Source organism: Rana temporaria, chromosome 4 (genome assembly GCF_905171775.1).
Source record: "Rana temporaria chromosome 4, aRanTem1.1, whole genome shotgun sequence".
Lineage (NCBI taxonomy): Eukaryota > Metazoa > Chordata > Amphibia > Anura > Ranidae > Rana > Rana temporaria.
The window spans coordinates 64,409,296-64,433,853 of NC_053492.1; the positions used below are offsets into that span (position 1 = coordinate 64,409,296).

The 24,558-nt window shown below is 47.6% G+C and overlaps 1 protein-coding gene across 1 annotated transcript; it reads left to right on the forward strand.

The window, feature by feature from the left end:
* The first annotated feature begins 457 nt into the window (after positions 1-457).
* Positions 458-20,758, forward strand: LOC120936268 (39S ribosomal protein L19, mitochondrial-like). Its single transcript, XM_040348493.1, has 6 exons — positions 458-565; positions 3,432-3,540; positions 11,950-12,068; positions 14,727-14,861; positions 18,158-18,336; positions 20,398-20,758. The coding sequence occupies exons 1-6, from the start codon at positions 484-486 to the stop codon at positions 20,644-20,646; spliced, it is 873 nt and encodes a 290-aa protein (XP_040204427.1). The 5' UTR covers positions 458-483; the 3' UTR covers positions 20,647-20,758.
* Positions 20,759-24,558: the final 3,800 nt, after the last annotated feature.

Here is a 24,558-nt window from a genome sequence, read left to right on the forward strand (position 1 = left end):
CCCATCCCTACAATACACGCTGCGCCCAGGGCAGCCGATCCTTCTGCCCACCCCTGAGTACCTTGCCCCAAATATCTCAGGTAGGCAGCAGGCCCAGTAAGTATGGTAACAGTCAGCTCTTGTGTCACATGCAGACATGTGTGCCCTGCAGCTGGTGAAGGGGCATGTACTGATCACGGGGATGGGGTCATCCAACCCCCAGGGCATTTGTGGGGACACACATGAGACCAGACATGACTGGCTCCCTGTAAACAAAGCAAACATGCTGGAACATGTAGTACTACAAAGAGTAACTTTCCCCCAGCACGTCTAGTTCAGTCTTGTGTGTGTAGTCGGTCCAGCAGTGGCGCCACACGCCACACTGCCTCCTCCTCACACAGGACACACAACACATTCACAAGCAGCGGAAGGGAAGAGATTCGCTTTTCCGGCTGATTTGGCCAGAGCGGCGCCCCGTAGACAGAGCGGAGCCTCGTACTGCGCATGTCCGCTGTCAGCTCTGCCTATGGGACGATCATCATGGCGGCGTGCAGGAGGTCAGTGCTGCTTGCCCGGTACCGGACAGGTGAGTGCACAGAGGTCACCGGGGGTACTGCAATGCACAGAGAGGATGGCAGCAGCATGGACTTCTTCTATGGAAAGCTCATTGGTTTTCTCTGTAGGATCCCCATACAGCAATACGAATCGTGTACAATCTACAACTTTAGATCAGCTAACACAATTGTGATCTACACTCACACTGATCACTATTCTGATCACTATTCTTATACATGTGGTGTATGAAATGACAGCTGATCAGACGGAGCTCATCACAAGAAAACCTGGAGTTACAGATCAAAACACCATGAAGATCATTTGTACTAAAAGGGGGTATACATGACAGTGCCGCTTCCCTGAACTTCCAGTCTTCACAGGCGCCACCATTCCACCTAAAGGAAACTGGCAGTGGAGCCTTGCGGTTTCGCTGCCGGTTTTGGATTACGCATGCCCGAGTCCCATGGCTTTGTGAATTGCCAGCTTGTCTTCTGAGACACACACAGGTCCCAGAAGACAATGGGGGGGGTTATCGCAGAAGAAGAGGATGTGACATCCTGCGCCGCGACCCAGCTGAATCGGAAGTACAGGCTGTACTTCCAAAAAAGTACTAAAGGGGGGAAAAAAAATCTATTTTCAATATCCAAAAACAAAGGGGTGGAGAGGTGGTCTTTCGTTTGAGGACCACCTCTCAAAAGTGGGTGTGACTCTGCTTTAAGGAAGTAGTCAAATCAGTTTTACCACTAGTACCTACAGGTAAGTCTCTATAATAAGTTTTACCACTAGTACCTACAGGTAAGTCTCTATAATAAGTTTTACCTCTATAATAAGTTTTACCACTAGTACCTACAGGTAAGTCTCTATAATAAGTTTTACCTCTATAATAAGTTTTACCACTAGTACCTACAGGTAAGTCTCTATAATAAGTTTTACCTCTATAATAAGTTTTACCACTAGTACCTACAGGTAAGTCTCTATAATAAGTTTTACCTCTATAATAAGTTTTACCACTAGTACCTACAGGTAAGTCTCTATAATAAGGTTTACCTGTAGGTACTATGAATATCTCCTAAACTTGCATGGTTTAGGAGATATTAACACTGCATGCTGCCCATGATGTCACCGGTGCATGCACGCTGAAGGTTTGGCATGCCACGTCGGACCTTCAGAGCCCGTGCTCTAAGCGGCAGGTCCCGTGTGCATGGGCAGGAGTGACGTCATCACGCCTCCGACCCCTCATGTAGCCAGGGGTTGCGAACCCGGAAAAAAGGTAAGGTGAAGATGGAAGCCCTGTCGCTTTAAGGCAGTGTTTCTCAATTCCAGTCCTCAGGCCCCCCCAACAGGTCAGTTTTTCAGGATTTCCATTATTTTGCACAGGTGATTTGATCAGTTTCACTGCCTTAGTAATCACCACAGCCTTTTCATCTGAGGGAAATCCTGAAAACCTGACCTGTTGGGGAGGCCTGAGGACTGGAATTGAGAAACACTGCTTTAAGGTAAGTCTCTCATAATCTGCTAGTATGCAATGCATACTAGCACATCATGACATTGCCTTGCATTGGCATTTTTTTAATAACTGCCATTTACTACCGCTTTAAAGTGGTTGTAAAGACAGAAGATTTTTCATCAGAAAGGGTTTGTAAACCCTCGTTTTTTAAAATAATAAACATGTCATACTAACCTCAACTGTGCAGCTCGTTTTGCACAGAGTGGCCCAAATCTTTGGCTTCTGTGGTCCCCCGGTGCCTCTTGCGGCTCCTCCCCGCTTCAGATAACCCCCTAAGAGAAGCGCTCTCCCGGAGGGTTACCTTGCGGGCATGCTCCTAAATCCAGCATTTGCATTTATAGACACGAATGCCAGACTCGGGCCCCGGCGCCCGCGTCATTGGATTTGATTGACAGCAGCGGGAGCCAATGGCTGCGCTGCTATCAATCTTTTCAATCAACCCTGTGCAGAGAGGGAGATTGCGTCTCCACGAGGGAAACTTGGGGCTCAGGTGAGGACAAATGGGGGGGGGGGGGACGGTCACTGGCAGAAAATGTTTCATCTTAATGCATAGGATGCATTAAGGTGAAAAAACACAAGGGTTTACAACCCCTTTAACGCATTAGGATACAAAGCCTTCTGTGTGCAGCAGCCCCCCTAATACACACCTGAGCCCCATCTAGATCCAGCAATGTTGCACGAGAAACATGACTGTCCAGGTCTCCCCTCCCCATTAGCTGGGACAGCAGTGCAGCGCCATTAGCTCCCACTGCTGTCAAAGTCAGTGAGCCAATGAGGAGAGAAAGGAGGCGGGGCTGGGCCCGTGGCTCCATGTCTGAATGGACGCACAGAGCTGTGGCTTGGCTCAGGTGCCCCCATAGCAAGCTGCTTGCTGTGGGGGCACTCATCAGGAGGGAGGGGCAAGGAGCACTGTTGAGGGACCAAAGAAGAGGAGGATCAGGGCTGCTCTGTGCAAAACCAACTGCACAGAGCAGGTAAGTATGACATGTTTGTTATTTTTACAAGAAAAAAAGACGACTTTAAAAACGCTTTACGGCAAGCTGCACTTTAGCAAATGTGTGGGGTACCAATAAATCATTTTCACACATGCCAAGGGTCATGGAGCCACAGCACCATATTGCTTGGTGTGGCAGGATTTCAAAAAGTTGGTCAGAGACTTCATTCATGTATTTCTCACGCCTATTGAAATGATTGCACTTGCACATATCTGAATGAAGCCGTAGAATTAATACCCCCCCATGGATCACTAAAGAGCAGTGCATTTCTCTGCGGGTCGGGAACGCACACATCCCCCACTCACACAAATCAAAATAATGATTGCCCCCCCACACACCCACCCACCCATTTTTTTTTTTTTTGTAATTTATAAATTTTTTCCCTCTCCTTTTAGGATTCCTGATGCCAGCCAGGTTCCTTTCTGATGGTAAGCCTACCAAGTTCCAGCCGCCCGTCAAGCCAGTGTTTGTAGATAAGAAAGAGCTGCAGGAATCTTCGAGAAGGTATTGCCAAAAAATTTTTACAGAAGAATTCCAGAATATTTTATACATATTTTACATTGGTCCAACTTGGACCAATGTATCTGTCTATACCATATTTGTCTGATTCCCCTGGAGGCTGTAAATTACCGAAGTAGACACCACTACAGCTGCCCTGCTGAATTCTGAACACAGGAGGTTGACCGCTCGACACAGGCACCATTCAGATAATGCTTTGCATTTTCTGAATGCAATGTGTTGTCTGCTTGGACAAGGTAGAGAGTGTGATGTCACCACCCGACCTCTCCACCTCGTCCAATCAGAGAACGCTTTGCATTAAAGGAACACTAAAGGTTCGTTTTTTATTAGATCAATTGATTGCTGTAAGCTAGAGCATTTAAATATCACTTACCTCGTTTTTCCTTCTGACCTCCAAAATACAGTAATCCAGGTTTGAAAATGCCATTTCCTGTCTCTCCTCTTCTTGCTTTCCACCAGCATCTGAGCCGTTTTGCATGGTGGAAAGCAGAATGTGCTCACCCCCTCCCTATGACTACAGCCCTGCGTGAAGATGCTCTTATCCCTCACAGGCATGGAGGCTAAGCCTAATGGGAACTGTAGTTCCCCTTAGGCCGTGATGTAGCAAGAATGAATGCGCACCGCAAACCAGGAAGTCAGTGAGAATAACGATTCAGGAGTGCTGGAGGTGAATAAAACAGCTCGATTTCAACAGGTATCAAACTAGTTATAATGCAAAACATTACTTTTTAGTTTATCAGCTACTGTCAGACTTTAATTTAAGAGGAAAATATTTTTGTCTTTACAACCCCTTTAATTCAGGGAATGCAAAGCATCCTCTGAATGGCTCCCATTCCAAGTGGCCAACCTCCTGTGTTCAGAATGCAGTAGGCCAGCCGCTCAGTGCAGGACCTGGAAGCAAGTGGAAATCACTGGAGTAGCAGGGTCTACTTCAGTGATGTCATCTTCTAGAGGGGTCACCGGGGTATAGTGTATACAAAGTCACATTGGTCCAAGCTGGGCCAATGTAATTGTATAGAATATTTATAGTGAAAGAATGAGGAAAACACTGCGTTAGAACCCAAGTAACAAAACAAACAGCTGCTAGCACACAAACAAAGTCAAACATAAATAGTTAATAAATAGTGCAGCGCTAAAAAATCGGCAATATGCAATATCGAATATTTATGCCTGGGATTCTTCATTAAAGGGGTTGTAAAGGTACATTTTCTTTTTTTTTTTCCCCTAAACAGCTTCCTTTACCTTAGTTCAGTCCTCCTTCACGTGCCTCATCCTTCGATTTTGCTTTTAAATGTCCTTATTTCTTCTGAGAAATCCTCACTTCCTGTTCTTCTGTCTGTAACTCCACACAGTAATGCAAGGCTTTTGTCTCTGGTGTGGAATGTCGTGGTCGCCCCCTCCCTTGGACTACAGGAGAGTCAGAATGCCCACTAACACACAGCTCCTTTCTCTATCTGCAACGTAGAGAGGGTCCTGACTCTCCTGTTTTCCAAGGGAGGAGCGAGCATGACACTCCACACCAGGGAAAGAGCCTTGCATTACTGTGTGGAGTTACAGACAGAAGAACAGGAAGTGAGGATTTCTCAGAAGAAATAAGAACATTTAAAAGCAAAATGGAAGGATGAGGTAAGTGAAGGAGGACTGCACTAAGGTAAAGGGAAGCTACAGTAGGTGTTTGTGATATTGTGTTTTTAGCATGACAGCATCGCGCTGATTCTCGGCGACATGGTGCCGAGATCTCGCACTCACTGGAATAGTGACAGCACATTCCAACGTGCGCGTCATAGAAGCGACGGGAGATCCGACTTGGATTCCCGCCAATTCTACACGTGTGCGGCGTTTGTTATGAATCCTGAGGGGGAAGTCCCCGCCGGATTTTAAATAAAAATTCGGCATGGGTTCCCCCCTCAGGAGCATACCGGGCCCTTAGGTCTGTTATGGGTTGTAAGGAGAGCCCCCCTACGCCGAAAAAACGGCGTAGGGGGTCCCCCTACAATCCATACCAGACCCGTATCCAAAGCACGCTACCCGGCTGGTCAGGAAAGGAGTGGGGACGAGCGAGCGCCCCCCCCCTCCTGAGCCGTACCAGGCTGCATGCCCTCAACATGGGGGTGTTGGGTGCTCTGGGGCAGGGGGGCGCACTGCGGCCCCCCCACCCCAGAGCACCCTGTCCCCATGTTGATAAGGACAGGGCCCCTTCCCGACAACCCTGGCCGTTGGTTGTCGGGGTATGCGGGCGGGAGGCTTATCGGAATCTGGGAGCCCCCTTTAATAAGGGGGCCCCCAGATACTGGCCCCCCACCCTAAGTGAATGGATATGGGGTACATCGTACCCCTACCCATTCACCTGGAGGAAAAGTGGTAAAAACACAAATAAAAAACACAGGGTATTAAAATATTTTATTAGTCTGCTCCGGAGGCTCCCCCTGTCTTCTTTAGCTCTTTTACCAGGGGGAGCTTCTTCTTCCAATTTCCGGGGGTCTTCTCCTGCTCTCTGGGGTCTTCACCGCTCTTCTGTGACGTCTTCTCCGCTCCGGGGGGTCTTCTTCTATGTTCGCCGCTCTCCACTCTTGACTCGGCGCACCCCGGTTCTTCCTCCCGCTGTCCGGTGCCTTCTCCTTCTTCCGCTGTTCTGTGACGTCTTCTCCTCTTCTTCCGCTGTTCTGTGACGACTTCTACTTCTCCCTTCAGGCCGCTGTGCTGTGACGTCTTCTCTTCTTCTCTTCTCCCGATGTTGACACGCCGGCTCTTCTCGCTGAAATGGCAGGTGCGCTGCTTTCATCGGACCTATATAGGCCTCACAGTCCCATCATGCTCTGTACCTACCCATGTGATACCTACCCACGTGGGGTCTCCCGCCCGCATACCCCGACAACCAACGGCCAGGGTTGTCGGGAAGGGGCCCTGTCCTCATCAACATGGGGACAGGGTGCTCTGGGGTGGGGGGGCCGCAGTGCGCCCCCCTGCCCCAGAGCACCCAACCCCCCCATGTTGAGGGCATGCAGCCTGGTACGGCTCGGGGGGGGGGCGCTCGCTCGTCCCCACTCCCTTCCTGGCCGGCCGGGTAGCGTGCTTTGGATACGGGTCTGGTATGGATTGTAGGGGGACCCCCTACGCCGTTTTTTCGGCGTAGGGGGGGGCTCTCCTTACAACCCATAACAGACCTAAGGGCCCGGTATGCTCCTGAGGGGGGAACCCATGCCGGATTTTTATTTAAAATCCGGCGGGGACTTCCCCCTCAGGATTCATAACAAACGCCGCACACGTGTAGAATTGGCGGGAATCCAAGTCGGATCTCCCGTCGCTTCTATGACGGCTTTGTCTCTGTCTCGGCAAGCCAGCTCGGCGCTGGCTCCCGCGATGGGGCTCGTAGGTGCTCAATCTCGTCGAAAAAGGGAGCGAGATTGACACAATATCGCGTGCACCTACTGTATTTGGGGGAAAAAATTGTACCTTTACAACCCTTTTAAAGAGGAAGTAAACCCTCTCTTAAAAAAAAAAACCCTGCAAGACAAAGGCATAATGAGCTAGTATGCATAGCATACTAGCTCATTGTGAATTACTTACCTGAGAACGAAGCCCCTACAGTGGTCCTACACATCCTCCGTCGCCGCCATGATACCCGGAGTGACTTCCGGGTATCGCTGCTCTGGTGCTGTGACTGGCCGAAGCAGCAATGATGTCATTCCCGGGCATGCGTGCGAGAGCCGCCACTAGTGGCATGATGCCGTTAGTAGCGGCACGCTCAGTGCGCCTGCGCGCCGTTGTCTATGGCGCATGAGCCATAGACATCGGTGCTGTCTTTCTTGGAAATATCTCCTTAACCGTGTAGGTTTAGGAGATATTTCTTGCACCTACAGGTAAGCCTTAATCTAGACTTACCTGTAGGTCAAAGTGGTCTGTAAGGGTCCGTGTTTGTGCTGTTTGGTAAATTTTTAAGTACCAGTCAGTATTCACTGGGAAATATTTAGGGGTGCAACGGATCACAGTTGATCCGTGATCCGAACGGGTCACCCCCTTCGGATCGGAACACACTGTGATCCGCGGATTGCCACGGCTCCGGAGCTAGGCCGAAGCCGCGGGCTTTCCTAATGTTACAGCGGCGGCTCCGGAGCTAGGCCGAAGCCGCAGCCTTTCCTAATGTTATGGCCGCGGCTTCTGCCTACCTCCGGAGCCGCGACCATAATGCTAGGAAAGGCCGCGACTTCGGCCTAGCTCCGGAGCCGCCGCCGTAACATTAGGAAAGGCCGCGGCTTCGGCCAACCCCCGAGCCGCGGCCATCTTGGTACACCCGGCGGCGGCCCTCCTCTGTTTACACCCACAGAGGAGGAGCCCGCACTCGTGGGACACGCCGCTCGTCTGTCGGTACTAGCTGGGGGGGGGTCACTGTACTGAGAAGGGGGTCACTGTACTGAGAAGGGGGGTCACTGTACTGAGAGGAAGGGGGGTCACTGTACTGAGAGGAAGGGGGGTCACTGTACTGAGAGGAAGGGGGGTCACTGTACTAAGAGGAGGGGGGGTCTCTGTACTAAGAGGAGGGGGTGGTGTCTGCACCGAGGGGGTACTATAGTTGGTGGGGGGGGGGGGGTGTGGATATTGCAGTGGGGGAGTTTTTTTTGCCGATCCGAAAAATGATCCGATCCGTGACTCCTGATCCGAGGAACGATCCGAACCGTGAGTTTTTTGATCCGTTGCACCCCTAGAAATATTATACTTATAAAAAATATATGTATAGTAGTATAGTAGTCTTGTGCAACAAAAGCACAACTAATCATGGACCATATAGACCATGGCATGTAGACCAAATGCTTTTGGGTGGAGAAACCCTTGTTGGCAAGCACAGAGGTAAGACGTTTCTTGTAGTTAGTTACAAGGTTTGCACACATCTCAGGAGGGATTTTGGTCCACTCTTCTTTACAGCTCTTCTCTAAATCCTTAAAGTGGATGTAAACCCTCACATATACCCAGTGATGCTACACAGGGATGAAAAAAGTCCTCCTACATAAGTTTTACATGTATATCTGCTGTCCTCAGCTGTATATATTCTTTAGAATTTTTACTTCCTCGTTCTGCAGTAGGGGTGGTATCTGGGCTTAATCCTGGGAGACAACTGATTGGAGGACCCCCCCCATAGGCAGAAGAACGAATATACTTTCAGAGCTGTGCTGTGTCAAGACAAGCTCTCTGCTAATCTATTTATAGCAATCCCCCCCAACACAAATCTCGGACTGGTTTTATGTTCTGTCTCAGAGAACTTGTCAGAAGTTATGCTGATGACAGATGAACTAAACACCAGAAAGACACATGATTTTGTGCTTTGGCGAGAGATAAGAAAGCACTACGGATATATGTGCTGTGACGGTAGTAGAATGATATCCCCGTCAAAGTCTTCCCTTCTTCCCATAAAAGCAAATCACCCCAATATTCCACGAGGAGGGATATTCCTGAGATCGCCCAATAAGCCACACATGAGCCCAAGCTTACTGCTGGAACAAGACAGACTTTAATGTTATAACACACAGCTTATATGTAATTTCCAAAACTGTTAGAATGACAAATCTCCGCCCCCTCACACTGGGGCTTCCATACAGATCATAGGCAGACATTTCGGAGCCGACCCTGAAAACACATTTTCTTTAGATAATGACATCAGTGAAGGTAATTACTAGTTGTACAGAATACATTATCTAGACAGCTTGGCTCCGCATGTAGAAGAGATAATTACCACAATAAAGCAATCAGAATAATTAACATGAGCCACTTCTAATCACAGTAACCACAGGGCTTCTTCACACACACACAATAGACCATTTACCCTTTGAAATAGGACTGGCTGAGGAAGGGTCATTAACATTTCAAAAGCCTGTTAGCCGAGGAGTGAGTCACACCTGAAATCCTCTAACACACACACAACATTACTAGCAGGGAGAATTACACTGAAGCATCCTTCACATGTGCCTAGGTCAAATTTCATGAATCGGGTTTACATCCACTTTAAGGTTTCTTAGCTGTCACTTGGCAAATCAAAGCTTCAGCTCCTTCCATACATTTTCTATAGGATTAAGGTCTGGAGATATCCATGAGCTTAACGTGCTTCTTTTTGAGCCACTGATTAGTTGCCTTGGCAGTATGTTTTGGTTCATTGTAATGCTGGAAAACCCATCCACGACCCATTTAAGTGTTTGGCCTGAGGGAAGGAGGTTCTCATCCAAGATTTTTCAATACATCGCCCTTCCATTGGCCCCTCAATGCGTCAAAGACAACCTGTGCATTTTAGCAGAGAAACAGCCACAAAGCATAATGTTTCCACCTCCGTGCTTGACTGTAAGGATGGTGTTCTTAGGGTCATAGTCAGCATTTTTCTTCCTCCAAACACGGTGAGTCCCCTTACTCGAAAAGACACATGTACAGTCATGCCAATGAACATCTAAATGATTCAGAGAAGGATTGGGAGAGAGTGCTGTAGTCATATGAGACCAAAAGTGAGATCTTTGGTATTGACTCCACTCTCTGTGTTTGGAGGAAGAAAAATGCTGACCATGACCCTAAGAACACCATCCTTACAGTCAAGCACGGAGGTGGAAACATGACGTTTTGGGTCTGTTTCTCTGCTCAAGGTACAGGTGACCTTGCCACATTGAGGGGCTAATGGACGGGACCATGTATTGTAAAAGCCTGAACACTGAAGATGAGTCTTTCAGAAAATGTGTGGAGGGAGCTGATACTTCAAGTTACCAAGAGACAGCCAAGAAACTTAAGGATTTAGAGAAGGTCTGTAAAGAAGAGTGGACCAAAATCCCTCCTGAGATGTTTGCAAACCTGGTGACGTAAAACAAGACGACGTGCTGAAAAGAGTGAAAGCGATAACACCAAATTTAACACACCTGCTCCCCATTCACAACTGAGACCTTGTAACACTAAGGCCCTGTACACATGATCAGTCTAAACCGATGAAAACGGACTGAAGGACTGTTCTCATCGGTTCTCCGATGAAGCAGACTGGTGGTCTGATGTGCCTACACTCCATCAGTTAAAAAACCAATCGAGTCCAACGCGTTGACGTAAAACATAACGACGTGCTGAAAAAAACGAAGTTCAATGCTTCCAAGCATGCGTCGACTTGATTCTGAGCATGCGTCGGTTTTTAACTGATGCTTTTGCATACTAACGATCGGTTTTGACCTATCGGTTAGGCGTCCATCGGTTCAATTTTAGAGCAAGTTCTCATTTTTTTTGACCGAAGGTTAAATAACCTATGGGGCCCACACACGATCAGTTTGGACTGATGAAAACGGTCCTTCAGACCGTTCTCCTCTGGCGATCCTATCGTGTGTACACGGCCTAAGTGTACAATACCAGAAAAAGATGGAGGAGGATGTGCTAGGGAATTTACACTTCCTGGCAAAGTCAAGTTTTCTAGCAAGTTCAAAGCACACATTGCAAGTAAATTTAAAAAAATGTCTATGGAATGAAAAAGCGCTACAGGTAAGCATTTTAACCCCTTCCTGCGGCCTCATATATGCGCATCTGTCTTTGTGCTGGGAGCACGCTGCACAGTGCGCTCCCAGCACAGAGACTGGGGTCTCACCGAGAGCCTCTGCTCACTTACTAACGATCGGGACTCAGATCTCCCGATTCTAGGTCACCTGATCGCTGTGGTAAGTCACTGTGAAGCCCGTCCTTGTGTTTGTTGCTTTGTGAATAGAGAGGAAAGATGCAATATATCTTTCTCTCTTCTTGCAGAGAGAAAAAAGTGTGTGTGTGTGTGAAAAAAAATAAAGAAAACATACCTAGATCAAGGTTTGATCTAGGTCAGTGCCAGGGTAATTGGGTCAGTATATTTTGGGCAAGATTTTTCATTGAATTTTTTTAATTCGTGTCAGTGTGTTTTTAGGTAGGACAAAAAAAAAAATGAAAAATGTGCACTTTTTTGTTTTTGGGCTGTACTACGGGTATAAACAACAAATGACATGCACCTATGTGGTATCGCTGTGATTGTCAGGAGCAGGAGAAATCTATTGTGACGTGTTCTTTGGTGGTAGGTTATGGTAGTAACAAGGAATATACAGCTACGTTTTCTTTTTTTTTTTTCTTTACTATTTTTGGGCTAGTTTTCCTTAGGTGATGATAAAAAAAATGAATAAAATCTGGAGCTATCATTACCATTTACCACCAAATGAAAGCCCAATTTGTCCTGAAAAAAACCCGGTATAGTCCACCTGGATGTACAAAGTAGCTGTAAAGATATGTACTGTTTTACGAACAAATATCAAAGTTGCAGAAGTTTGGATTTGTTTTACTCTTAGGCCTGAAGGGGTTAAATCATTACCTGCAATTTTGTTCATTGTTGACCCTTTACTGATAAAATAATTGTATTATTATGTTTTAATTCAGGTTCTTGAGCCCAGAATTTATACCCCCCCGTGGCAGGAAAGATCCACTTTATTTTCAGATTGAAAGGGATGACATGATTGAAAGACGAAGGACCTTCAACATTCCAGAATTCTACGTAGGTGCGAGAACTGTTCCATTCTTGTAACCTCATGTTGGTTGTAATGAAAAGGGTAGAAAAGTTTTTAAAGCAGACCTTTAGACCCCATTCACACCTGAGCGACAAAACGCCCGACGCCGGACGCTTCTGTCGCTCGAGGGGAGAATTCCCATTGCTGTCTATGGAGATGGTTCACATCTCATAGACGCGGAACGCCTGTCTCCTGAAAAAAAGTCCCGGACCCTTTTTTTCAGGCGACATAGGCGTTTTCCCATTGACAGCAATGGGAAGACTTTGAGAAAAAAAAGTGAAAGTTTTGTACTCGCGGCAAAATACGCCGCTACACGCGAACGCGGCTGTCGCTCAGATGTGAATGCAGCCTTAAGAATGGTGAAAGATTCCCGCAGGTATGCAGCAGTATCCTGTACCCCCTGCTATGCCTGATGTGCCCGTCACTATAACGGCCCGATGGGCAATAAGAATGTGTGTGTTTGTGTGTGGGGGGCGTTGGTGGCTGAAACTTTGCCCGATCGGGAAGTATGAAACCTGCTGCAGGTATTTGCAGGCACCTCCTGGAAACCTTTACCTCATTATTTTCAGTATTCTTAGTGATGAGTCTTTTTAACCACCTCAATACTGGGCGCTTACACCCCCTTTCTGCCCAGGCCATTTTTCAGCGCTGTCACACTTTGAATTGCAATTGCTTGGTTATGCTACACTGTAACCATGTGAATTTTTATAATTTTCTTCACACAAATAGAGATTTCTTTTGGTGGTATTTAATCACTTCTGTTTTTTTTTTTTAAAAGACCGAAAAGTTTGAAGATTTTTTTTGTGAATAAGTAATTTTTCACCTGCAATGATGGGCACTGATAGGGGGGCATTGATGGGCAGCACGGATGGCCTGCACTGACTGGCATCACTAGTGGCCACTAATTTCTGGCAAAGGTGGGCACATTGCTGGCACTGGTGGGCACTTACGTCCGCCCCTTTTGGCGTTCCCCACGCGCGCTCCCGAGCGCGCAGCGGGGAAACTCTGTGTAGGCCATGTCCCTTTGACACAGCCAATCACAGATCGCGGCGAACGGCCAATCAGAGTGGCCATTTGCTATGCGATCTGTGCGGCCAATGAGAGATGATCTCATATGTAAACATTTGAGATCATCTCTCATTGCCGCCTCACACAGAGACAGCGTCCTGTCTCTGGAGAGGAGACCGATCTGTGTCTCTTGTACATAGGGACACAGATCGGTCACCTCCCCCAGTCACCCCCCCCTCCACCTACAGTTAGAACACTATACAGGGAACATATTTAACCCCTTCCTCACCCCCTAGTGTTAACCCCTTCAATGCCAGTCACATTTATACAGTAATTAGTGCATATTTATAGCACTGATCGCAGTATAAATGTGAATGGCTCCAAAAATGTGTCCGCCATAACGTCGCAGTCCCAATAAAAATCGCCGCCATTACTAGCAAAAAAAAATAATAATAAAAAAAAAAACAATTCTGTCCCCTATTTTGTAGGCGCTATAACTTTTGCGCAAACCAGTCGCTTATTGCGATTTTTTTTTTTTTATTTATTTTTTTACCAAAAATATGTAGAATACGTATCGGCCTAAACTGAGAATTTTTTTTTTTTAAGTTGGGCTATTTATTATAGCAACAAGTAAAAAACATTGTATTTTTTTTTTCAAAATTGACGCTCTTTTTTGTTTATAGCGCAAAAAATAAAAACCGCACAGGCGATCAAATACCACCGAAAGAAAGCTCTACTTGTGGGGAAAAAAGGACGTCAATTTTGTTTGGGAGCCACGTCGCACGACCGCGCAATTGTCAGTTAAAGCGACGCAGTGCCGGAAGCTGAAATTTTACCTGGGCAGGAGGGGGGTATATGTGCCCAGTAAGCAAGTGGTTAATAGATGGAAAGTTGAAAAAATAAATGACTGAAGTTCCGCTTTAAGAGTACTGCAATTATTGTGCAACTAAAAAAAAAATTGCAACGGCTTCCATTTTTTTTTTCTACAGGCTCCATGCTTTAAGAAAATATATAATATTTTGGAGATTTAGCTGACCCAGGCCTAAAATTAGCTTTTTAACGTGTGCAGAAATAGACACTGCATTGCTGGCAGGATCAAAGTGTATTTTCTGTACTTACTGAAAATTTTTGTTTCAATGACCCCCCCCCCCCTGCCAAAAAATAATAAAAATAATGTAGCCACCATATCTAAGGACTAGTAAGCTATATGGAATAACAGTGGTAATGTGGAAGCCTCTAGGGTTGGGATTATGTGGGCAACGAAAAGAATATATATTCAAAAAATTATAATTATAATTTTTTGAATATATATTCTTTTCGTTGCCCACATAATCCCAACCCTAGAGGCTTCCACATTACCAAGTTTAAAGGGATGATGGCAACTACATGGTCAATTGTATAGGCTGGTTTATTTATGGAATAACAGTATGTACAGATTTCTATAGCTAGCCTGCCATATAGAAATCTGTTTCAGAAGCAGCTGCTCAGACAGGAAAAAATCATTGGAGGGTTATTATTGGTGAAGAAGTAAGAAGGGAGAATATGGAATATTATACAGAGTGGAGATGGATTCTGAGACATTAGGGAGTAGATTAGATGTTGTTCAGTGTATTAATGATCTATATGTTTGGTGTTTTTCAGGAAGTATTCTTGCTGCGACCATGTCCGATCCCAATGCAGGGGGAAAACTCCACAGATTTGTGGGGCTTTGTATCCAGAGGTCAGGAAAAGGACTCGGCGCCACCTTTGTTCTCCGAAATGTGATTGAGGGACAAGGTAAAGGACATAGAAACTTGGTGTAGCTGCTTGTGCATTTCACACCTCAAGTGCAACTCCAGACAAAACTTTTTTTTCTTATTACTGTGTTGCCTATGGGGAAGTTTCCTTTTACTTTCTGTCCCTGTGACTACACAGCAACTAGAAGGAAATCTCCCCATTGTGAAATGACAGACAGCAATCCAATCTTGAGATTTGAATGTTTCCCAGTCTGTCTGGCAAGAGTTCTACTTTAACTGGCTTTCCCAGCTCAATGTAATCTATTTTTTTTTTTTTGCGGTGTGCTCCGTTTTATGTTTTAGAGACACTGACACCTCACCCATGCAGGGGCAAGGTGACCGAGTCTCTGGAAGACCCTCTTAGAATTACCGTACCTTACCTGCACTTTCTTCCTTCTCCTTAGCCATTGAGGATACTCAGAACTTCTGGGTATAAAATAGCATGTGGCCTTTTTCCTGTGATGGTGTCAAAGCCTTTACAGCCAGTCACCAGCCTTACCACTGTCACATGACTGGGAGTGACACATCATGGCTCTCCGAGGTCACTGACAAACTCGGCACTAGTTAAATGGGCACGGTGACACCATATTTTAATTGATAAATTTGCATGTAAGTGACGAAACGCGCCAGTGTGGGGCTTGTGACGTCAATGCATCGTTTGTAGGAAGTACACAATCACCCATGAGGGCAGCAGGGCTGAGGACTTGCAGACGGTTTTGTGACCCCAGGGACAGATCTGTATATTTTTAAGCTCATTACCTGTATGCACCAGGGATAGTGCATTCCTTAATGTGAGCGGAATAGTTGCTGTTTTTTTGTTTTACAGTATTACACATTATTACACTATGCTAGTTCCTTTTTTGCCCTTATGTTGCCATCCTATATGAGAGATCACACTTGCAGGAGTTAACTATTGGGAGTTTAAAGATCCTGAATTGAGACCCCAAAGGGGAAGGTACTACAATTGGGGGCGGCTCTGGGAGGTGAGTGCATAGTGTGACTGGTGAAGGGTACCCGTGGTGTTAAGTCACTCGTTTGCTACCATTAACTGTTGGATTGTGTGTGGACAGCATTGGTTCACAGAAGATATGGACTTTGTCTGCCATACATATGTGTTATAACTTTTGTAACCACTAGAGTTTACTGGTTGTACATATCAATGTTATTGTGATATGTGTTGTGAATTTTATATCCACTAGAGGTCACTAGGTGCACATATCACTTTCGTTGTGCTATATCTAATAAATGTTTTGGTGTCATATGTAATACTTCCACTAGGGGTCAGCACTTTATTTATTTTGTATTCACATTGCATTGTAAAAGAGGTAGCGCTTCACATATATTTCTTTTTACCATATTTTAATTGCCTATAAAAAAAAATAAGGGGTTGGTTTACTTAAACTGGAGAGTGCAAAATTGAACAAGCTAAAGTTAGAAGCTGGTTGGCTGCTATTCACAGCTGCGCCAGATTTTGCACTCTCCAATTTTAGCAAACCAACCCCCATAGTTTTTGGAGTGTCTGTCTTCATCCTTTGGCATGTCCTATCTTTGTTTGATGCAATATGGCTATCAGTGACTGCCCTGGGTTTTCATGAGAGCACCAAGAAGGCTGTCACTGCTAACCATTCTTTCTGAAAATGCTAAGTGCCTGGCTATCTCATTGATTCCCTAGTGTTGTAGATTTTCTGACCTGAAACAAGTATGCAAATGAGGACATCTGACTTTACTGATTGGCCTCCAGTTGAGTGGCTTAGAACAGTGGTTCTCAACCTCGGTCCTCAAGTACCCCCAACGGGCCATGTTTTCAGGTTTTCCTTTACTTTGCACAGCTGCTTAAATCAATATCAATGACATGGTATTAATAGGAGCTATTTTATCTATGCGAAGTTCCCAAAACATGGCCCATTGGGGGTACTTGAGGACCCAATGCCCTCAACATGGGGGGGGGGTTGCTTTGAGGCAGGGGGGGCTCTGCGCCCCTCCACCCCAAAGCACCTTATCCCCATGTTGATGGCGACAAGGGCCTCTTCCCCACATCCCTGGGTGGTGGTTGTGGGGGGGGGGGGTATTGGAATCTGAAAGGAATCTAACAAGGGGGCCCCCATACGAATGAGTATGGGGTACTAAATCACCCCAAAAAAGTGTCAAAAATAAATAAAAGCATTGCACATGTTATTGACAAAGTCCTTTCTTGAAAATTAAGAATGTCCTCTTCGTAGCATTGTGTCTTCTTCCTCCGGTTCATCTCGCTCCGCTTCCTTTGCTTATTTTTCTGCTAGTTCTTCTACCGCTGTTGTGTCGGCTCCCGCTGTCTGACATTTCTTATATAGCCATGGGGCATGACAATCCAGTGACGTCACCGACCGGAGCATGATGGGACAGTGGCGTCACAAGGGTCGGGGGTCTCCTGATGTCACCAGATGGCCATGCCCCATGGCTATATAAGAAATGGCAGACAGCGGGAGCCAACACAACAGTCTGAGCTAGTGATGGGAGAAGAACCAGCAGAGGAACCAAAGGAGAACACAATAGCGGAGGGAGAAGACACAGAGCTACGACAGGGGACATTCTTAATTTTTAATAAAGGACTTTTGTTAACCTGTGTACTGTTTTTATTTTTGACACTTTTTCGGGTAAATGAGTAGGGATGTATCCCATGTTCATTCACGTGGGGGGTTGGATCTGGGGGCCCTTATCAAAGGTGGCTTTCAGATTTTGATGAGCCCTCTCATCTGTATACCCCCACAACCACCGCCCAGGGCTGTGAGGAAGAGGCCCTTGTCCCCATTGATGTGGGGACAAGGCGCTTTGGGGTGGGGGGACAGAATTCCCCCTCGCCCCCTCCCCCTTCCTGGCCTGCCAGGCTGCATGCTCGGATAAGGGTCTGGTATGGATATTTTTTATTTTATCTTTTTGCCGTGGGGGATTCTCTTAAAATGTTCTTGGGGGAGAGAGGACCCCACGCCTTTTTTTTTTTTTTTTTTTTTCCAATTGTCTGATCAAAGTCAGATTCCGTTCATTGAAGTCAGACATTAAGTCATAGGGTAATGTCGGATTGGAAGTCGTCTAAATTTCATGTCGGAGCAGTGTGAACCAGGCCTAAAACCTGGGAGCTGATTGGTTTCTTTTCAAAATTGAGCCTAATTTTGCACTCTCCAGCTTTTGTAAATAAAGTCCTGTGTCTGTGATGAGCAGGTGACGTTTGTCTCATAGGGCAGGCAAGTTTTGTGCCATACACGGTGGTCTGTGTTACAGGAATGTTCATAATGTTCTTGGGATTGTATTCCTGTTCGCCAGGTGTTGAGATGAGATATGACCTGTACAGTCCTCGGATGCATGAAATCCAAGTCCTGAAACTGGAGAAGAGACTGGACAGCGACCTGATGTATCTGCGTGACGCACTCCCTGAATACAGCAAGATTGATGTCGACATGAAGCCAGTCATGTTACTGGGCTCTGAAATTCCTGTAAACACAGTGAGTGGGGAATTTGTATGTGAATTGTAGTGCTGTATGCTACATATAAGCTATAATTTTTAAATTTGAAGGAAAAAAAATCCCTTTTAAGAGCATTGGGCGGAAGTGATGTTTAAAGACGCTTCTGCCCTCCAATGCTATGGAGCCAAGCAGGGGCCATCTTTCCCTCACTCGGCAATCAGGCTCAGAGGAGAGCGGACGCGATCATCTCCGTCGCTACAAATGGCACTGGCAAGTGGCGGAGAGGACCGGAGCGTGGTGGAGGGGGGGCGAGGCAACCCCTTTCCCACCCCCCGATAAAAGTGATATTGCGGCAAATCTGCCACAGAGACCATTTTTATTTGAGAGTGCATTGCACATTGTGGTGGTGTGCTAGTTTGGGGTTTAAGGGTTTACAGCAGGCAATGAAGAGGACCTACAATGCCTCCTCACCAATATATGTGAACAATCTGTAATGCAGCTCTGTAATCATTAACATATTATTAAATGTATTTCTTTAACCCCCCTGCCGGTATTCTCGAGTCAGGCTCTGGGTAAGATTTCAGTACCAAAAGCGGTATCCCTGAGCCAGGCTCGGGATCGCCTCGCAGCAGCCACAGGCATGATTTACTTACCTTGTCCCTGGATCCTGCGATGCATCCCCGCTGTGTGAGCGAGCGGCATCCTCGCTCGATTCGCACAGTGTCCCTGTGTGCCGCCGATCTCCGTTCCCTGTGACGTTACGACGCACAGGGGCGGAGAACGGCGCCAAATTCAAAAAAGTAAATAAATACATTACATACAATGTATACTGTAATCTTATAGATTACAGTACTGTATGTAAAAAAAATACACACCCCCTTTGTCCCTAGTGGTCTGCCCAGTGCCCTACATGTACTTTTATATAATAAAAACTGTTCTTTCTCCCTGCAAACTGTAGATTGTCCATAGCAACCAAAAGTGTCCCTTTATGTCAAAAGTGCTTTTAGAGCAGCTAGAAAACAGCGATAATAAATTATAATCACTTGCAGAATTGTGCGATAGAGATTTGTGGGGAAATTTGTCATATAAAAGTAATGACAGCGACAATTCTGCAACTGAGCAAATTTCAGTGATTTTTTTGATTTGATTACATTATTGAATAATTTTTATTATATTATAATTATTTATAGTTATTTATTTTTTAATTTATGATTTTGTTTTCAAACTTTATCATACCCAAGATGTCTACTAGACTCTTGTTTGGACAGATGTAAGTGAGTTATTCTTAAGAATTACAGGCCTACAATGTTAAACGCCAAATTTCCATGCAAAATAATTGTACCGCTTTCAGCACCTAAAACCAGAAAGAATCATACTGCCAGGGAGGTTAAAATGCAAGCAGTGTAAATTCCTAAATGTGACCTGTTATCAGCCTCTTGTAATCCTTGCACAGCAGAGCTCAGACTGGGTAAAAGGGGAAAAAGCAGCACAAGGAGACCATCTGTTGTACTGCAGTCTAAAGCCCCATACACGCTGTTAGATTTTCTGCTGATTTTTGTCTTCAGATCTACCAAAACCATATAATATGAGGTCAAACCTTAATAGTTTCAATTTGTATGCAATCAGGCAGGCCCTTGCACTATAAAGTTTTAATAAATCTGAAGACAAAAATCTGCAGAAAATCTTATAGTGTGTATGGGGGGGGGGTGTCTCAGGAGCATATTGATGGGAGAAGAGAGCAGTGTGACAAAGATGAGCTGATCAGTTTTCCACTTCAGATTTCCTCCTTATTGGAAAAAATATTGATATTTTTTTAAATTGTCGCCCTATTTTTGTTTATAGCGCAAAAAATAAAAACCGCAAAGGTGATCAAATACCACCAAGAGAAAGCTCTATTTGTGGGGGAAAATTTTTTTTTTGCTGGTAGTTCAGTGATAATTTTTATAAAGTGTAATTCCTGTTAAAACTTTTCTTTTTAGTTTAGTAGATGAGTGAGGAATATTTAGAACACCTGTTTTTCCTGCTGTCTGTCTCTCTATTAGCGAGATTTCCCCTACAGTCACAACACATGTTTCCCCCCCCCCCCCCCCTCTCTAATAGATACAGGTGCAGATGAAGCCTCGGCCGTGGTCCAAACGCTGGGAACAGGAAAAGTTCAACATTAAAGGCATTCGGTTTGAACAATATCTGCTGGAGAAACACATTAAGAGAGCTAAGAAGTCTGCTAAACCTTGGGAAGAGTTTGATATGCTGAAGGAATATGATACAACCAAGATCGAGCAAAACATATTGCAAGAATTAGAGCGGAAAATGGCAAAATCTAAAGACAAATTGGATGCTAACCAATAGGACTTTGATGCTGAGGACAGTTATAAAAATAATAAAAAATAAAGCTTATTATGGTTTTTGTATGAATACATGACAAATAAAATTTCTTTTTGCTAACGGGCTTATGAAATCAGTACAAGTGAAATGTAGCATTTGTGGCAGGTGTTAGGCTGGATTCACACCTATGCATTTTGCAGATTTGCACCCGAAAAACTTATCGGCCTCCAACCTCCCCTTATAGCCGGCCCGCCACACGCCTGGAAAAAGCGCGCGCCCGAAAAACGTACCGGCCTCCATCCTCCCCTTATAGCTGGCCTGCCACACGCCTGGAAAAGACACGCGCCCAATAAAGGTACTGCCCGAAAAACGTACCGGCCTCCATCCTCCCCTTATAGCCGGCCCACCACACGCCTGGAAAAAACGCAAGCCTGAAAAACGTACCGGCCTCCATCCTCCTCTTATAGCAGGCCCGCCACACGCTTAGGAAAAACGCAAGTCCGAAGAACGTACCGGCCTCCATCCTCCCCTTATAGCCGGCCCACCACACGCCTGGAAAAAACGCAAGCCCGAAAAACACGCCGCCCGAAAAAAACGCGTGCCCGAAAAACGTACCGGCCTCCATCCTCCCCTTATAGCCGGCCCACCACACGCCTGGAAAAAACGTAAGCCCGAAAAATGCGCCGCCCGAAAAAATGCGTGCCCGAAAAACGTACCAGCCTCCATCCTCCCCTTATAGCCGGCCCGCCACACGCCTGGGAAAAACGCAAGTCCAAAAAACGTACCGCCCTCCATCCTCCCCTTATAGCCGGCCCACCACACGCCTGGAAAAAACGCAAGCCCGAAAAACGCGCCGCCCGAATAAACGCCTGCCGGAAAAACGTACCGGCCTCCATCCTCCCCTTATAGCCGGCCCACCACACACCTGGAAAAAACGTAAGCCCGAAAAACGCGCCGCCCGAAAAAACGCACCCGAAAAACGTACCGGCCTCCATCCTCCCCTTATAGCCGGCCCACCACACGCCTGGGAAAACGCAAGCCCGAAAAACGCGCCGCCCGAAAAACGTACCGGCCTCCATCCTCCCCTTATAGCCGGCCCACCACACGCCTGGGAAAACGTGCCGCCCGAAAAACATACCGGCCTCCATCCTCCCCTTATAGCCGGCCCACCACACGCCTGGAAAAAACGCACCGCCCGAAAAAACGCGCGCCCGAAAAACGTACCGGCCTCCATCCTCCCCTTATAGCCGGCCCGCCACACGCCTGGAAGAAAACACCGGCCTGCCACACGCCTGGAAAAAACGTAAGCCCGAAAAACGTACCGGCCTCCATCCTCCCCTTATAGCCGGCCCACCACACGCCTGGAAAAAACGCAAGCCCGAAAAACGCGCCGCCCGAATAAACGCCTGCCGGAAAAACGTACCGGCCTCCATCCTCCCCTTATAGCCGGCCCACCACACGCCTGGAAAAAACGTAAGCCCGAAAAACGCGCCGCCCGAAAAAACGCGCACCCGAAAAATGTACCGGCCTCCATCCTCCCCTTATAGCCGGCCCACCACACGCCTGGGAAAACGCAAGCCCGAAAAACGTGCCGCCCGAAAAAACGCACCGCCCGAAAAACGTACCGGCCTCCATCCTCCGCTTATAGCCAGCCCACCACACGCCTGGAAAAAAACGCAAGCCCGAAAAACGTACCGGCCTCCATCCTTCCCTTATAGCCGGCCCGCCACACGCCTGGGAAAAACGCAAGTCCAAAAAACATACCGGCCTCCATCCTCCCCTTATAGCCGGCCCACCACACGCCTGGAAAAAACGCAAGCCCGAAAAAACGCTTGCCAGAAAAACGTACCGGCCTCCATCCTCCACTTATAGCCGGCCCACCACACGCCTGGAAAAAAACGCAAGCCCGAAAAACGTACCGGCCTCCATCCTCCCCTTATAGCCGGCCCGCCACACGCCTGGGAAAAACGCAAGTCTGAAAAACGTACCACCTCCATCCTCCCCGTATAGCCAGCCCACCACACGCCTGGAAAAAACGCAAGCCCGAAAAACGTACCGGCCTCCATCCTCCCCTTATAGCTGGCCCACCACACGCCTGGAAAAAACGTAAGCCCGAAAAATGTGCCGCCCGAAAAAATGCGAGCCCGAAAAACGTACCGGCCTCCATCCTCCCCTTATAGCCGGCCCACCACACGCCTGGGAAAACGTGCCGCCCGAAAAACATACCGGCCTCCATCCTCCCCTTATAGCCGGCCCACCACACGCCTGGAAAAAACGCACCGCCCGAAAAAACGCGCGCCCGAAAAACGTACCGGCCTCCATCCTCCCCTTATAGCCGGCCCGCCACACGCCTGGAAGAAAACGCCGGCCTGCCACACGCCTGGAAAAAACGTAAGCCCGAAAAACGCGCCGCCCGAAAAAACACGCACCCGAAAACGTACCGGCCTCCATCCTCCCCTTATAGCCGGCCCACCACACGCCTGGGAAAACGCAAGCCCGAAAAACGTGCCGCCCGAAAAAACGCACCGCCCGAAAAAACACGCACCCGAAAAACGTACGGCCTCCATCCTCCCCTTATAGCCGGCCCACCACACGCCTGGAAAAAACGCAAGCCTGAAAAACGTACCGGCCTCCATCCTTCCCTTATAGCCGGCCCGCCACACGCCTGGGAAAAACGCAAGTCCGAAAAACGTACCGGCCTCCATCCTCCCCTTATAGCCGGCCCACCACACGCCTGGAAAAAACGCAAGCCCGAAAAACGCGCCGCCCGGAAAAACGCGTGCCCGAAAAACGTACCGGCCTCCATCCTCCCCTTATAGCCGGCCCACCACACGCCTGGAAAAAACGTAAGCCCGAAAAATGCGCCGCCCGAAAAAATGCGCGCCCGAAAAACGTACCAGCCTCCATCCTCCCCTTATAGCCGGCCCGCCACACGCCTGGGAAAAACGCAAGTCCAAAAAACGTACCGGCCTCCATCCTCCCCTTATAGCCGGCCCACCACACGCCTGGAAAAAACGCAAGCCCGAAAAAATGCGTGCCCGAAAAGCGTACCGGCCTCCATCCTCCCCTTATAGCCGGCCCACCACACGCCTGAAAAAAACGCAAGCCCGAAAAACGTGGCGCCCGAAAAAACGCTTGCCAGAAAAACGTACCGGCCTCCATCCTCCACTTATAGCCGGCCCACCACACGCCTGGAAAAAAACGCAAGCCCGAAAAACGTACCGGCCTCCATCCTCCCCTTATAGCAGGCCCGCCACACGCCTGGGAAAAACGCAAGTCTGAAAAACGTACCACCTCCATCCTCCCCGTATAGCCAGCCCACCACACGCCTGGAAAAAACGCAAGCCCGAAAAACGTACCGGCCTCCATCCTCCCCTTATAGCCGGCCCACCACACGCCTGGAAAAACGCAAGCCCGAAAAAACGTGCCGCCCGAAAAAAACGCACCGCCCGAAAAAACGCGCACCCGAAAAACGTACCGGCCTCCATCCTCCCCTTATAGCCGGCCCACCACACGCCTGGAAAAAACGTAAGCCCGAAAAATGCGCCGCCCGAAAAAATGTGCGCCCGAAAAACGTACCAGCCTCCATCCTCCCCTTATAGCCGGCCCACCACACGCCTGGGAAAACGCAAGCCCCAAAAACGTGCCACCCGAAAAAACGCACCGCCCGAAAAAACGCGCACCCGAAAAACGTACCGGCCTCCATCCTCCCCTTATAGCCGGCCCACCACACGCCTGGAAAAAACGTAAGCCCGAAAAATGCGCCGCCCGAGAAAATGCGCGCCCGAAAAACGTACCAGCCTCCATCCTCCCCTTATAGCCGGCCCGCCACACGCCTGGGAAAAACGCAAGTCCGAAAAACGTACCGGCCTCCATCCTCCCCTTATAGCTGGCCCACCACACGCCTGGAAAAACGCAAGCCCGAAAAACGTGCCA

Bases quoted from the DNA above. Each gene is read 5' to 3' on its own strand.
- LOC120936268 (XM_040348493.1), top strand. From the start codon at position 484: ATGTCCGCTGTCAGCTCTGCCTATGGGACGATCATCATGGCGGCGTGC. The intron at 3,541-11,949 runs GTATTGCCAAAA...GTTTTAATTCAG, and splicing joins CTGCAGGAATCTTCGAGAAG to GTTCTTGAGCCCAGAATTTA. The intron at 18,337-20,397 runs GTGAGTGGGGAA...CCTCTCTAATAG, and splicing joins CTGAAATTCCTGTAAACACA to ATACAGGTGCAGATGAAGCC.